The sequence below is a fragment of the Carex rostrata genome, chromosome 7, assembly GCF_964058835.1.
Source record: "Carex rostrata chromosome 7, lpCarRost1.2, whole genome shotgun sequence".
Lineage (NCBI taxonomy): Eukaryota > Viridiplantae > Streptophyta > Magnoliopsida > Poales > Cyperaceae > Carex > Carex rostrata.
The window spans coordinates 1,571,035-1,588,065 of record NC_135924.1 but is presented as its reverse complement, the minus strand read 5'-3'; the positions used below and the strand labels follow the sequence as shown (position 1 = coordinate 1,588,065).

The following is a 17,031-nucleotide window of genomic DNA, read 5'->3' as shown; positions in this document are numbered from 1 at the left end:
GTAATCAATCTTTTTGTAGTAGTGATATTTGATAGTCATTAAACATACAATATTATACATTCATTATTCAAGAATTGAACATGTATAATATACACAAAACAATAACTCGTTTAACATTCAACATACAAAAACAATTAGTATATTCAACATTAATTTTACTTGCATAATTTAACAAAATATATAACATATATGCACACATTTTATGAGATATGCGGATCTGTGTACAATGTATTGACCTTTTCATACACGACGCACGCAGACACAAGTGTAGAACTGTGTGTCATTAACTTCTTTAACTGTGTATAGTTGCATTTTCTGTAGTAGTGAGACACTGAATTTCAATCGCTCGGTTGCGATCATGTCATATTTATTTGAAATTCGATGCAATACCGAAGGATGCAAACTTGTTTGACTCTAAAAAAAGCAGCGGATCCAGTTTCCTTCTTCTACCCATAAAAATGTATGGAGAGCAAGCTGTCGTATGGAGTGTTGACTCTAGGTCTTCTTGATGAATTCAGAGCAGGTTTGATGCCTATTGGACCTACGTACTTTGGTTCGATGGGTGTAATAACTATCCGATTTGCAAAAATATGTGCCCGTTGCACGAAAATCCGTGCATGTTTGTTACTTGTGCGCATAAATCTTAATGCTAATTGTACGGTATTGGAGCTCGTTGAACCGAAAAGTAGGTCCAATTCTCATTGAATCTACTCCTATAGGTCCGATGCCCATCGGGTCTACTCCTATCTCCTTCTTGATACTAAGTCTAATGCAGACATGTCTTGTCAACCAGTCCCTATTATCATTAATTGGCGAGCCGTCTCTATAATGGTGGCTAACAAGGACAAATGTTATAACTTTCATAATAAAAGCGCACTTGCCATGTGTTGGCTGACAAGGACAAAAATTAATTGCATATAGACCCATCTATTATTTATTGATAGCAATAACATATATATTAGTAGAAGATAGATCATATACATATTAGTACAAGTCCCTAATGATTTTATTTTTACACCAGACATTAGAGAATAATTTTGCAAAAGAAATAATTGTATTTAAAAAATTATTGCAGATGTGGGATTTCTGAAAATAGCAAATAAATGTTAGATATAGGAATTCTAAAATATTATATGTATGCACAATTGCTTTCATTTCATAATTAAGAAAAACAAACTATTTAACACAAGCAAAAACTGTATGCATAACTTTGGTTGGCAGACTAATATATTTTGTTCTGTGAAGAATTGAATGATATATATCTAACTATAGGATTCATTTTTAATATGTCTAGATAATTCTAACATTTAAAAAAATTGTTAACTTTAACTTGATCCGGCATATAAACTTCATAAACATTATTAAATTAGATCAAACTATTTTATATTGCTTATTAAGTGATCGAAAAGTTGTTCGCATACCCTCCTGTCATATCGAGCGTTGACTCTAGGTCTTCTTGCTGAATTTAGAGCCGGTTGGATACCCCTCAGACCTACGTACTTTGGTTCAATGGGTGTAATAACCATTCGATCTGAATCAAGATTTGTGCACATCGCATTAAAATCCGTGTGTGTCTGTTTCAATTTCCCTGCACAAAAATCTTAATGCTAACCATACGGTTTTGGAACTAATTGAACCTAAAAATAAGTCAGATGTCCATCGAATCTACTCCTATCTCCTTCTTAATACTAAGTCTAGTACAAACATGTCTTGTCAACCGTCCCTTTAATGTTATAACTTCATAATAAAAGCGAACATGCTATGTATTGGCTGACAAGGACAAATATTAATTACATATTAGTAGAAGATAAGATCATATACATATGGTTGATCTAAAGTTCTCAATATGTTCCCCATATTAATATGTGTTTAGAGATCAAATTATATATTTTTTGAAATTTTTTACTATTTTTTCAGAATTTTTTTTACTGTTTTGACAATTCTTGAAAAAAATAGTAAAAAAATTTTCAAAAAATATATAATTTGGTCTCCAAACACATATTAATATGGAGAACATATTAAGTGCTTCAGATCAACCATTTGGACATTGAAAACAAAAAAATGACTTAATTATAAGCATATGCTTATGGAAGTAGAGTAGCCAACCTCCATATTCATATATATATATATATATATATATATATATATATATATATATATATAGAGGTGGGCTACGGTGAGTTGCGAAGTAAAACACGTTTCTACTTCACGCCGTATTTTTATTTTGAAAGTCCAAACGATCGATCCGAACCGTTAGATGTTTAATCCATATTGAAATGTGTTTGGAGACCAAATTTTACATTTTTTGGAATTTTTTTACTATTTATTAAGCATTTTTGAAAATTGCTGTTTTGTTGTGAACAGTAAAAAACAGTAAAATTTTCTGGACCATCAGATCAGCGACTTTCAAAATTGCTTAATAAATAGTAAAAAAATTCCACAAAATGTAAAATTTGGTCTCCAAGCACATTTCAATATGGAGAACAAGATGAACGGTTCGGATCGACGTTTTGAACTTAAAAATCGCAAAATATGAGCGTGAAGTAAAATAGTCGCTTTACTTCGCAACTCACCGTAGCCCACCTCTATATATATATATATATATATATGAGATTGACTACGGTGAGCCATGGAGTAAAATGCATTTGTACTCCATGCCATATTTTCATTTTGAAAGTCCAAACAACCGATCCGAACTGTTAGATGTGATCTCTATATTGAAATGTGCTTGGAGACTAAATTTTACATTTTTTGAAATTTTTTTACTATTTATTAAGCCACATTGAAAATTGTTGTTTTACTATGAATAATAAAAAACAGTAAAAATTTCTGGACCACCGGATCAGTGATTTTTTACTATTTTATTTTATTTTAAGTTGCAATTCCACCATTTTAGAAAGTCGGAGCTTTACACTAAGTTCACGGTTTTTAAAATACTTTACCTTTTGCTGAATAAAATATTTTTGACACAATTTCCGAAATATATATTTTTATAGTGTTTTCCTTCCTTGGTAACCTCGTAGTACTAAAAACATCTAAACAAAAGGCATTCTTATAAGTTATAGCATGTTACGGTGAATGTCCTTTCGCTTTCCAATCTCTATCTTCCAGCTCTCCATTAATAATGGGACGACAGTTTTTTTAACATAACGTCAGCATCTACTTTTTATAGTTGGATATATTACTTGACCTCTAACATATAAAAATAAATAAAATATTCTCATATTTTGATGTATCTAAAGATATATGTAGAACATAAAAGATTTTGAGATAACCTTTTAAAAAAAAGTTTTTTGAGACATTGGATCAGCTTTCTTACTTGTAAGGGCCACTAAGGTTATAGTTTTGTAGTTAAATTATTATAGGGCTCTTCTCTTTCCTTCAATTACACAAGTAATTAAGGGTAGTTGGTACCTAATGGGCCCCTAAAAAATATAACAAAGGGGTAGGCGGCCTAAACATTTAACATCTGGTAATTGGTCAATTATTGCCTCCTTTGCTTTTTGTAATCACATCGACCCCCATGGCTAAGTTTATTAGAGAAATTTAGATATATACCTATCATAACTTTGTTAATTAGATATTTCCCCATCAAAAGTTAAAAATTAGTTATTTCCCCATATAAACTTACATAATTTGTAAATATCCCCATTACTTGCTTTAATTAACTAAAAACACATATTAATATTAATAAAAAAAATATATAATGCCAATTTTACCCATGTGCACGCGCTCCCCTTCCTTTCTCCTCTTCTTCACATCCCGTCGCACCCAGTTGCACCTTTGTACATCTCTATTTTTATATCATATAATACATAATACCTTAGTTATTATTGCATCACTATTATTGTTGTTGCAGCGCATGCATTTCATTAATTTAATTACAAAAACAAATACAAACAATAAATTTCCAAATCTTAATGTTCAATGCATTACATTGGTCCTAAGTTTTGCATGAAAATATATATTTCAGAATAGTGATCTCCTAATTCAAGAGAGCATGGGAAAACATGATATAAGGTAAAAAATAAAGTGAAGCGATACGATCGAATGTTTTCTGCTGTGGAGAACTTGACCCTCTTTTGGGTCATAGAAATAACAACTGCAACCAAACCAGTTGCAAATCTTCTAATCGAAAAATTAGGATTGATCGGTGTTTAGAAGAACTAAGGTAAAAAAAGAAAAGGAAGAGGAGAGATGAGTGTCGCTAATGAAGCTGAGGTCCTTGCCGATGCTGTATTTTAAAGGTAAGGGTAAAACTGGCATTTTATTTTTTGTATTAATATTAATTTGTGTTTTTATTGATTAAAGTAAGTAATGGGGATATTTACAAATTATGTAAGTTTAGATGGGGAAATAACTAATTGACAAAGTTATGATGGATATATCTAATTGACAAAGTTATGATGGGTATATATCTAAATTTCTCATATTATATTATTATGGAAGTAATAGTAACACTTAACACATGGGACTTCCAGGTTACGATGAGTTCATCGTTCATCAATGATAAGTTGAAATTTTTATTAATATTAATAAAAAATTCAAAATTTCCAAATCTACGGTCTGATTGTCAAAATTTTGAAAGTGTCCAACCCGCAAAATAATTTCCCGGATCAACCCTTGGATCCGAAAAATAATTTTGCGGATCCAGGTTTCTCTTTTCGAAAAATTATTTTGTGAAAAGACAAATCTAGTAAATTATATATTTTGCAGATTCGAGCCAGAGTTTAATAAATAGGTGTCGTTGTTTCTCTCTCACAGCCCATTCTGAAGAGAAGAAGAGAAAAACAGAAGAAGAGAGAAAATTAGCAATTTATGATTTTTATAAGTTTTTTTATTTCTTTAAATTTAAATTATTTATTTTTTCAATTTATGTTGTAAAGACTTGTTGGGTTATTATTTTTAAAATTGTAGTTTGTTATTCAGACCAATTAAAACCCAATATTGTGTGCCCTCGAGTTCAATTGATGATTCATCAGATAGGTATTTCACGGCAGCGGCATGGGCATATGGGCCGTGTATTAATGCGGCAATAACGTTTCCTCAGACCAGTGATTAGTATCGAAGTATGTTTTATGTCGGAACGATACCAGGATCGGTTGCTGATGGCATGTGCATACGATGCCGAAAAATAATTGCTTTCATTAGCTTCAAAATTGTGGAGAAAGAAAGTGCAAAAAAAATGGGAGTCTTTTTATGAGATAGTTGCGGTTGGAAGTCATTAGAAATAACCAAATCTTTTGTAGATATTTGAGGATTAAATTGATACCACCTTATTAGACCTATTATTTCGACTTGTTTCCATACAAAAATCTATGTCTTGAACCAACAAATAGTGCCTTTTACATTGAATATCCATAGAATGTGGTACTGCTATGTTTTGGTTCTTACTTTGCAGGAATCAGGCGAAATCAGGCAAATGGCAGACTCCGGGAAGATATGATGCGACCCTCACTCATGCCTTGCGACCCAGATGATGCGACCCTCATTCCAGTCTTGAAGACCAGTTGATGCGAGTCGCATCACGGGTTGCCGCCCAATTCAAATTCAACCTGATAAGCCCCAAGTCAGATCTGTTTCCTATATAAGCAGGTCCTATGCCAGAATTTCGGGAGCTTTTTTCCCCTTTACATTCCAGATCACTTAGAGAGCAGAGATCAAGAGAGAAGAGAGAGATTTGAGATTGCTTGAAGAAGAAGAGAAGAGAAGATTGCAAGATCCTCTCCAATCCACCTTGGATCTTCGAGCTTCATCATGATCTGCCTATTCTCTCTCTCTTTTATGCTTTCTTTTACCATGTTTGAGTAGAACTTTAGTTCCTAGGGTTAGGATGTAGTCTCTAAACTTTGTCTTTGAGTTGCATGTTGTTTTGATCTAAGTTTGAACTTGTGTGATTCTTTGTTTGAGTATTCATTGATTGCTTGATTTTGATTGCTTGATTGATTCTTGATTGTCTACTGTTAGATGTCTATAGCATCTCTTCTAGTAATTTGACCTTGATGTTTCTTGCAATTGTGATTGAGTATTTGAAGTAGATTTAAGATCAATAGTAGCCGAGAGGTGAACTTTCCATTATCGAAAGGTTGTGGATACTTCTAGCAAACCAAGCAATCAATTTAGGTCAGATACCAGTAGGTGAGAGTTACAGGTTGAAGCCTCGCACAAGAAATCAACTTAGATACGAACACATGTCAAAGTTTGGGACTCATCAGAAATGATGCAAGTCGCATCAAACGGGTCGCATCAGAAATGATGCGAGTCGGATGATAGGTCCAGAGAGGGAAAAGTTTGGGATGAAACCTGAAACCCTGGGAACGCCTTTTATCATTGTTCAAAACCAAAACCTTTAATTGCTTTCATTTACTGTTAATTGAATTGTCACTTGAAATTAGGGAATATAAACAAACCAAACCCAACTTTCTACACTTCTAGTACCTAACTCAGATTAGTAAGAATTTAGAGTCGAATTATACCGTCCCTGAGGATCGATACCTTATTATACTATACGGATAGGATTGTGCACTTGCAGTCTTAGACGAGAGTTGATTCAAGGTTTAAACTGGTACAGCTAGCTGTACCTGAAACTTTGTAGCATACTTTTGTAAGCGAACATAAATCTATCTTCCATGATCCACGTCTCGGATGTGATGAGTCTACCGATCAATGTGTGCATCGGTTGTGTTCTCAACATGTATTCCAGAATCTCTTCAAGCATGCGAGGCGGATATGAATGTAAGGTCGGAGACTCGGACATCAGGCTCATCTAGAAATCATTGATAGGAATACAGTAGGTAATGCATGATTTAATTATTTACATATACTAATTTTATTTATTCTCTCTTAAACAAATTCTCATTTATTTATACACTTATAATGTAGATGAAGCAGGAAGACAAGTAGAAACATGACCATCTTTGACCATCTTCCTCAAGAGGATCTTCTTAAAATAGACGCCAACGTCAACGCCAACGTTGATGTTTTTTTATTTTATGTTGTTGTAATTTTAATTTGTAGTGACAATTTTGGTTTTTATTTTTGCTTTTATGTTGTTTTTCAATTTTAATTTATGACATCAACTATTAGTTATTTAGTTAATTCTCATTTGACCACATATTCATATATTCAAACAATTATCAAATAAAACTTCACATAACTAACCAAACAATTAAAATATCTAAAAACAATTAAAACATCTAAAAAATAATTAATAAATCTAATAAGTTTTATATTAAAATATAACTTTTATAATATATTAATAGAAAAAAAAAACGTCATGATGAAATTTAGATTAAAATATAACTTAATTTATATTTATGTATTCAAATTAACATTCGCGTTTATGCTCATAAAACATATAATCGATTTGTTTAAAATATGTAAATCTAGTTTATGCTCATAAAAGTGGGTACAAGAAGAAAATATATCTTGTTGGACTACATCCCAAAAGGTATGATAAAAGAGAAATGAGAACCCACTGCCTCCTTTAGTTCCTGGACCGATATAGCTAGGTTGTTCAATACTTTATCTATCTCTACAACCTTATTTGTTTCATCCCGAAAAGTATCATATAAATGTGCAAATTTAGTACCTGATACACCTATTAATTGTTGATAGTATTCTACTGCCTGTTTTCTTCATGTCACCTACATGAGTAGTGTTTTGACCTTCTATATCTAAAGAATTGAATCTATTTTTCTTATTTCTATGTGATGCAATAGCATGAAAAAAATTCGTAATATGATCTCCAGCTTCTAACCACTATTGTTTTGATCTATTTTTCCAATAGATTTCCTCTTCTAAATACACCAAATCTAATTGAGATTTAAGAGAAGCCCAATGTATGTATTCCTCGTCTGAAAGTTCCCTACTGTCTTGTAAAAGTTATAACTTATGTAATTCCTTAATCAATTTCTGTTTAGCCATTTTCTTTTCCCCATAGAAGTTCCTAGCCCATCCTCTTATTTTTTTTTTTCTCAAAAATTTAAGCTTAGCATTTCAGCTTCTAGTTAAGAGTTTGATTGTGACAATCTATGGTTTGAGATGTAAAGTGAGAGACTTACAGGGCAAAATATGCAAAGTTCTTAAACAACCTGTAATAGTGTATCTGTAATAGTGTATAGATGAAAGTAATTTCTAAGATAGTCAATGGATACACTGTATCTGTAATAGTGTATAGATGAAAGTAATTTCTAAGATAGTGTATCTGTAATAGTGTATGCACTGTATCTGTAATAGTCAATGTATACACTGTATCTGTAATAGTGTATAGATGAAGTAATTTCTAAGATAATTTTTCTACTCACCTGACCTCTTCTCCCTCCTATAAAACCTCTACATTATATCAAACACATCTCAACCTTGCTCAAAGGTAACACCACCATCACCCGTACACACAATACAAAACATACACAAAGCAAAATTCTAAGATGGGGGCAGAGGCAAAGGGATATGATGTCATGATAAAATCGACTGAGACTGTGGCAGCCACGGTGCCAGTGCAGGAGCACAGGCTACCTCAGTCGAACTTTGATCTTCTCCTCCCGCCCATTGACGTCGGTGTTTTCTTCTGCTTCCAAAAACCTTCACCAATCTCTGACAGTAATGCTGCTTCTGTGGGGCCCACTACCTTTCCGGCCATGGTTGCAACCCTCAAAGTGGCTCTTGCAAAGGTCATATCTCAACATGAGTGTGCAATTTATGTACTTCAAAAATTAGGGATTAACATGCCTACAGTTATGCCCATTACATTTAATTTAATTGACAAAAAGCTAAGGTGAAATTGTACTGTAGGTTTTAGAAATTTAGGTGATAGAAGTTCATGCATGTACAATAGTTCGTTTTTCTGAGACTTGGTTGTATTTGGATTAGAGAAAGACAACTGATCGTGTTTCTTAAGGTTTTTAAAATTTGGAGGAGTTGAATGACGTAGACTAGGTTATTAATTTTCAAACGAGATATACCAAGAGAACACGTACAAATATAATTTAAAGTACATGTAAACTTAGATTTGGCATACGGCATACAATAGTAGGAAGCAGTGAAGCACATGGTTCAAAAAATCGGAATCGGAATCGGAATCAGATTTTTGACCGCCGAGCTAGAATCGGATGAATCGGCCGGAATCGGAAGAATCGGATCGGTAACTCGGGTATTTTTGGCAGAAGCCTTGTTTTGTAGCCAAAAAGCAGGACAAAATTGATAAAAATAATTTCTAAAAAAACTATGTTAATTAAGACAATATTACACTCAAATTGTTATATCCCAAAATTTTAAATAAATATTAATCATGATAAATTTAAAATTTTTCACTCAAATAAAATTTTTACTAATTAATCTTGTTTAGAACTTATATTATTAATTTAAAATTTAAAATTACAATAAAAAAAACTATGTTAACGAACGATTTGTAAATTACAATAAATTAAAATTTTATTAATTAGATAATAATTGATCAATGTACTAACTAAGTATACATCACAAATAATTTTTTTATATGATTTTTTTTCTAAATAGGATCGAAACATCTGTTTGAAACAAATATTAAATCTATAAATTAAATGATGAATTATTATGATGTGATTATAATTATAATTTTACGAGTTATAAGAGTACTATAATTTAGAAAATTCACGTAGGTCATTCACAAAAATTTGTATTATAAAAGAATTAATTTCAAATATAGTCGGTTAGGTTGATTAATAAATAATTAATTGAATACATATAATTTAATATTGAATTAATCGGATTATAAATTAGAACGGTAAATTTCGAGTAGTACGAATTTTCAAATCAATTTCAATTGAAATCTAATTAACTCACTCAATTCAAATCAATTAGAACCTCTATAATATTCTGGAATTTTTTTATCCGTTGGATATACTTCTAGCACGAAAATTGAAACCATTTGATCCATTCGATTGAATAAGGAGGGAAGGGAATTAACTCTATTTAATGAAATATTCGGGTCCGGCACCCTTTCTCATTTCTTCTCCTCCACCGTACTCATTTCCTTCTCCAATTAAAATCGAATGGTTTCTCCTCAACGAATGGATTCTCAAGTTCTCCTCCGCGAATGGTTTCTCCTCAGCCGATCGAAATTCGAATGGGTCTTCTCCTCAGCGGTCTCCTCAGCCGATCTCCTCACCGCACAGTCCAGGTTAGTTAGAATCGGAAATTTTTGCTTTGAATCGGCTCAACTCGGTGAAAATCAGCCGGAAAAATCGGAAAATCGGCCGATTCCGTCACTGTTCATCCGATTTTTTTCTGAAAAACTCGCATAAACCTGAGAATCGGGTAAAAATCGGATCGGTCCCGTCTGATTCCGAGTTGAATCGGCCGAGTTGACTCGGAATCGGCCGATTTTTTGAACTATGGTGAAGCATCAAGACTTCAAACGCGTAATAGATAATTAAACGTATATGCAGCTATATATCTATTGATGGTAATATATATATATATACACTGTAGGTCTTGGTAACATATTACCCTCTAGCTGGTGAGGTGGCGACTAACTCTGCTGGTGAGCCAGAAATAGTGTGCAACAACAGAGGTGTCGATCTGACAGTGGCGTATGCTGATGTGGAGTTGAGGGAGCTCAATTTGTACAACCCAGATGATAGCGTGGAGACTAAACTTGTGCCTAAGAAAAAGAATGGCATCGTCTCCATTCAGGTTTGTTATTTTTATGAAGATGCTACATAAATTATCACATATTACCCGATAATTTGCAGCTATATTCATATAATTTTGAAAAAATATAGATTTCTTTTGTCAGTTGGACATGCACTCCGCTCCGATTAATTTTTCCGGTAATCATATCACAGTCAGATTAATATAAAAAAATTATAATCTTCTAGTACTGAGACTTAAAGTCTTCAACTCCTAACAGTATTTCATTTACCACTCTTGCTAGCACATGAACAGTGTTATGCACACTAGTAGGAAATGTGTAAAATTATATTATATATTAAATGGCCCGCAAAAAATTTATTGAATAATGAAAAAAAAATCTGTATGGAAATAAAAAAAAATGCTAAATTTTGGCCTAAATTTACAGACATTGAAGATGACGACTTTCCAGAGAAACCAAAATTAACTTCTTCTCAAAAAAACTTCTTTAAGTAGAATATTTTTTTTTGTACATGGTTATTCAGTTCAGCTTCCTATATTGGGAAGATATTCATCAGATTTTATAGTTTCTTTGAATAATAATTGAATTTTAGTACATTACAGTTTTTCCCATAAATAAAACAACCGATGGACTGCTTCGAGTGAGTTACTAAGGAAATTGACCTTTGTTTTTGAATGAAAAGAGATAAACCCCTATAAATTATATCCCTAGCACTAAACTATATAATACCTTTTCAACTCTATTTGCTATTCCTATTTGTGTTTCACATTCATGATCAACCCAGGTGTGCAATGGATATTGGAGAAAAAAAAACAATTGAGAATATCAACATAACCTAGCAGCATGCATGTACACATATTGAGTTGTGAAGGAATCAAAATTCTACAATATATGTTTAACTTATTATAAATCACCTATCAGGCCATCACAAATCTCATATGTTAAAGAATTATTTTGTTCAATAAATTTGGACATGAAGCTAACAAATTAAAAATTCTCTTTTTCTTACCTATATCCACGAATATAGGAACTTGACATAGGTGAGCACTTAACTTAAGAAAGAGAGATTAATTAGTAATAATCTTAATTATGTCATTTAGTTGAGCAACTTCAACTTCGGTTATGAGGTGGAAGTTCATTACTACTGAGTCAAGGCTATCCTTTTTTTTGTGAATAAACTTGGAGGTCAAGCCATTCAACTATTTAATACTCTTGTTATTACAATAAATGATGTTCCGGTTTTGAACCCATGACTTCTCATATGGAGATCATGTGTCTTTGCCGCTAGTTCTAAGGCTAAACTTTTGTTACAGGTAATTTGCAACTTACAAAGTCCATAGCTGACCTTGCCTATATATACAAATATTGTTGTGTTGGCAGTGAACCATCAGCATTTGGAGTGTGAACCGAGAACACAATAATTAAATATCTGAACTGATAAAAACAAATTACATCATAGCAAAAGCAAAATTTATTAAAAGTTATCTTATATTATGTGTACTTTATGCATGCAATCAAATATTTTGTTAAGGCTTTTTATGTTAATCGCCACGTCAGTGCTAATTGATAGTAATTACTAGCAAAATTGCATGTAGCATTTTGACTTGCATTTGAACTAAAAATGTGTTATCTAAGAATAAAATGTGAAAATTACAGGTACATGGCTGAATGCACAGTTTTGTAGTAACAATTAAGTGAGTAATTCAGTGAAAAATGTCAAAATAACCCCCTCAACCAAGCAAATAACATGAAAAATGTTTGAGTTGATGTTTGAGTTGGTGACAACTTAGAAGTCAATAACCCTGTCAACCAAATCAAGAACGAACTTAATCAGGGCCACCTGAGTCCCTCGATTAATTTGTTTCGACATGAAAGAAACATTAAAAAATAAAAAGTGCTACCAAATCCTGAACTTGAAGAAACATGAAAATTTGGTAGCTCATTTGGACCCCCCCTGTACAATGGCATCTGCCTTTCATGCAGAGACTGAGTTTGATTTATCCAAATAACCTCAACTTCAACGTACAGAGAAAATCAGAAAAATTAGAATATCTTTGAATGATAAGTGCAAATAAGAATAAATCCAACCATAAGACAATAATGGAATTCATGGTATTAAATTTTCATTATCCATATTTCTTAGTCACTTGATCATCATCATCAACACTGTAATCATTATTTTTTTATTTTTCAATTTTACCATTATTAATGCAGGTCACTGAGTTGAGGTGTGGTGGCGTGGTGGTCGGATGCATGTTTGATCACCGTGTTGCAGATGCCTACTCATTTAACATGTTCATGTCAGCCTGGGCTGATACTGCACTTGGCCAACCTATTAGCCGCATGCCTTCCTTTTGTCGGTCTCTCCTCTCTTCTCGGCCCCTCTTCCCTTCAAACCCTCTTGATCCCTTTATTGACCGACTTTTTACCCCTCTTTCACTTTGCCCCCCACCAAACCCACTAATAACCTTCTCTGCATCTGTCAATCGCATTTATTACGTCTCGGCCACTGACATTGCCAGGCTCCAACAAATAGCCGGCAATAGACGTAGCAAATTGGTTTGTTTCACTGCCTATCTCTGGCAAATTTTGGCCAGATCAGCCAATCAGGGTGAAAAGTCGTGCTCAATAGGAATGGTCGTGGATGGCCACTCGCGCATGAAAAGTGTTCATGGTGAAAAGTTTATGGAGAGTTACTTTGGCAATGTGCTATCTATACCATTTGGGAATTTACACGTGAAAACCTTGCTCGATATGAAACTCACTGAGGTGGCAGAGGAAGTGCATGAATGGCTATCACCAGCTGCAACAGAAAAACACTTCCTTGGGCTACTGGATTGGGTGGAGGCCCACCGTCCAGAGCCAACAGCAGCAAGAATATACCTCGGAGACAGCAACGAAGAGGATAAGTCTGTTTCTTGTGTAGTGTCATCAGGGAGAGGGTTTCCTGATATCGATTTCGGTTGGGGTAAGGCAACATTTGGCTCGTACCATTTTCCTTCGGGAGGAAAGGCTGGATACCTGATGCCGATTCCACAGCCGACCGGGGATTGGGTTGTCTACACACATGCAGCGCCTAGTATTGTCGCAGTGATGGAGGAAGAACCAACTATCTTCCGTCAACTGACGATGGAGTACTTTCTCAGTGCGTGATACAGAGCAAATGAACTTGTTTTTCGTATATATACTTAGTCGAGATATATTGTACTAGAGCTGGTGTGCATGATACAGAGCAAATGAACTTGTTTAGAACCTCTTAAAAACTTGTTTATTGGAGATATATATTTCTTCTTTTGTAATTCACGGTTGCTCTATGTTCTCAATTCATTAGTGCTCATAATATCTAGTTAGAAAGACATTACCAATGATCCTTACTTAAATTTAAGTTTTATGCACCGCATGTTCCAAAATTGGTTAGAAAAATTTCTAATAAATATTCAGGTGCAAATCTGACCTCTGTTTTTACTCATTTCCTAAAAAAAAAAATTGCCTTAGTATCCATGAAAAGGCCGAGCGTGATAAGAAGAGAGCCATATGGGACAACCAACTCTCTTTGTATTAATAGGGTTTTGTTTGGTTTTCGGTAAGTCATCTTGGCTGCATTCGACTCGCTATCTCTTCATGCATGCCTATCTATGACCAAATCTTTATATCACTACTGCTGTTTCTCTCAATTTTGTTCTGTTAATTTGAGCTTTGTCTGTGGTGAAGGATATAAATAGTGGAAGGAATAATAATTGGAGATATATGTTCTATTACATCGTACTTGCTCATTAATTTCTTTATAGGTTACACTACTAGAATTCTAACTTATTGCATGCCCTGAAAACTAGCTTGTTGCAAGGCGATACCCTTGCAACAAGTCCGAAAACACTTGTTGCATGCGTTTACCCTTGCAACTATACCCTTGTAACAACTTCCCTCACAACTGCTAAGTAGTTGCAAGGACTCCCTTGCAATAGACTTGTTGCAAGCCTATACCCTTGCAACAAGGGCGCATGCAACTACTTTCAGAGTTGACCCCATTTTTAGTACTTGCAAGGGGAGGCAGCATAGGTCCCACCTGACTATATGCAAGGCTAACAATCGGGGGTCCTACTGGACTATATGCAAGGCTAACACCCGTGGGTCCCACCTGACTATATGCAAGGCAAGGGAATATGGATCCCACCTAACTATTAGCATGAGAAAATTATTAACTTATTGCATGGGTGATTATTGACATGTTTTGAATGCAGTTCATACTATTTGCATGGACATACCAACGTATATAATAATAGGAAATAGCTAAAAATTAGCATGCTCCAATTCTACAATCCCCCCTCTTTGTACCAATCTGGTACCAACCCATTAATTTTTTACAATTCCCAGTTTCCCATTCAATAACATTCACATAAAACACATTGAAACATAAGTATAAAGCAACTAATAATCATTTACTAACATAGTATAGTTATCTTACATTGAACCAAAATTTAAAAAGAAGTAAAACAACATCATTGATAATAAAAGAGGTGGCTTCTAAATATATCCAAAATGTGCCCACCTATCAAGCATTAACAAAATAAACTCACCCCCTATGAGTTAACAAAATATTCTCACAATATAACCTGCAAAGTAATATAGCATACTTCATTAAAAGTTGCAAATAATTGAATAATACAAATCTACAGAGAGAGGCATGGGAGGGAGAAATACCTGAAATGCACCTTCAAGAAGCTACATCATTACCAACTTGCATACTATGAACAACCTTTAGAAAAACATTTGCAAATTATTCATAAGTACCTAAAAAATAGTTGAAAATTTTATTTAAAGGATAATGAACAAGTAATAGGGATTGTACAACATATTGTCCGAAAAGGACAGTTTGAGTCTGGAACTGATACACCATAATTGTGCAATTAAGCTTCAATCGGCCTTAAAGTAAGCCACAACAACCCTCCATGCACCCTTTGATTTATTCAATTATCAAATGAACAAAGAAAAACAAATGCAAAGTAAAACTTACTGGAAAGACAAAAAAAAGGGAAGATTACCTTCTTGTACCAAAATTATGTTTGCACATACACATGTTTGGCCACTGTTTCTAAACTTGCCAGCAAACTGAAAACATTAAACATTTTCAAGTCATGAACATAAATTCATACTAGTAATGAACATCTGCAAGGTGCACTATCAAGCTCTATTTTATTGATATGAGGTGCAATTTGAAAAAATAAAAAATGCTTTGCATATAATCATGGTCACACAAGCAAGGATGGGTATAATGAAGTACTAGTTTAAACTTTATTAAGCAACCAAAGCAGGCAACATTTTCGGAAATTGGCATACTACATACTGAGAAGAGGCCAGTGATGCTCGAAGAAATATCCTAAAATAATAAATTCAATGCAAGTGATAGTCAGTACAAAGGTTTGACAAGTTAAAAGTAGCTCCTAAACTGAAAATAATAAATTCACTCACGCCACAAGGTCCAAGCACCTGCTGCCACAAGGCGTGACACTTACTGTCATCTATCGATGCTGTTGTTTGATGTGAGTACCATGTATTGATACAAAATTGAAATATATGATGGGCTTAATATACATACTGCTACTCTTTATGGTAATATCTGGCTAATTCAAAAATCTGAACAATTAAAAGAAACGAGTCAAATCACTAATTAGAACTTTAGATTGTCCTTCTATATATAATATGCCTAACTTTTTGTCCTTTTTTATTATAAGACACAACATCTAAGAGACAAAAAAAAACACACCTGATATTATCAACTGTGCCTTTTTTATTATAAGACACAACATCTAAGATCCACAAAGTACAACATTCTTCAATGTTATCAACTGTGCCGCCTCCTACATGAAATTTGAACAAATAAATTCAATTATACAAGTAAGAACAAAAACTTAACATATGAAAATAAGAAGAGAATTAGAAGCTCTGGAAAACTTGTATTGAACCATACCAATACTCATTTACCCAATTAACCAGCTTGTTCCACAATTACCCAATTATATCATGCACAATCCAATTACATCCAACACACTTGTAGCCTACAACAAATTTAAGGAAAAACATATCATGTTAATAACATCAGCAGTAGTGATAATGAATTAGCAATATTATTAATAGAAAATATAGAACCAGATTGCTAATGATCAAGAAATTAAAAAAAAACACACTTCCTTAGTTTTCAATATTGTGGTAAGGTCACTGAAATCATTAAAATTATGCTCTAAGGATGAAAAAAGTGACTACATAAATTTTCATTCATGCACTTTGCTTGTTCCTCACCAGGTCTCGGACCAACCGGTACTGCACTAATCAACACAATTCACCTAGCTAGGAATAAGATCTACAATAATCAACTCCTAAACCACCAAACACAAATTGAGTCA

The 17,031-nt window shown here is 33.5% G+C and overlaps 2 protein-coding genes across 3 annotated transcripts in view; both read left to right on the top strand.

Moving 5' to 3' along the window:
• LOC144556911 (disease resistance protein RPP13-like) overlaps positions 1–17,031 on the top strand; it is a 79,028-nt gene that overhangs the window by 42,671 nt on the left and 19,326 nt on the right. The window lies entirely within an intron of this gene.
• Positions 8,358–13,936, top strand: LOC144557581 (coniferyl alcohol acyltransferase-like). 2 transcript variants are annotated; one of them, XM_078306175.1, is made up of 3 exons: positions 8,358–8,672; positions 10,471–10,674; positions 12,848–13,936. In XM_078306175.1, the coding sequence occupies exons 1-3, from the start codon at positions 8,430–8,432 to the stop codon at positions 13,784–13,786; spliced, it is 1,386 nt and encodes a 461-aa protein (XP_078162301.1). In that variant the 5' UTR covers positions 8,358–8,429; the 3' UTR covers positions 13,787–13,936. The 2 variants fall into 2 exon arrangements, with proteins under 2 accessions (XP_078162301.1, XP_078162302.1); XM_078306176.1 differs by lacking the exon at positions 8,358–8,672 and adding an exon at positions 9,684–10,159.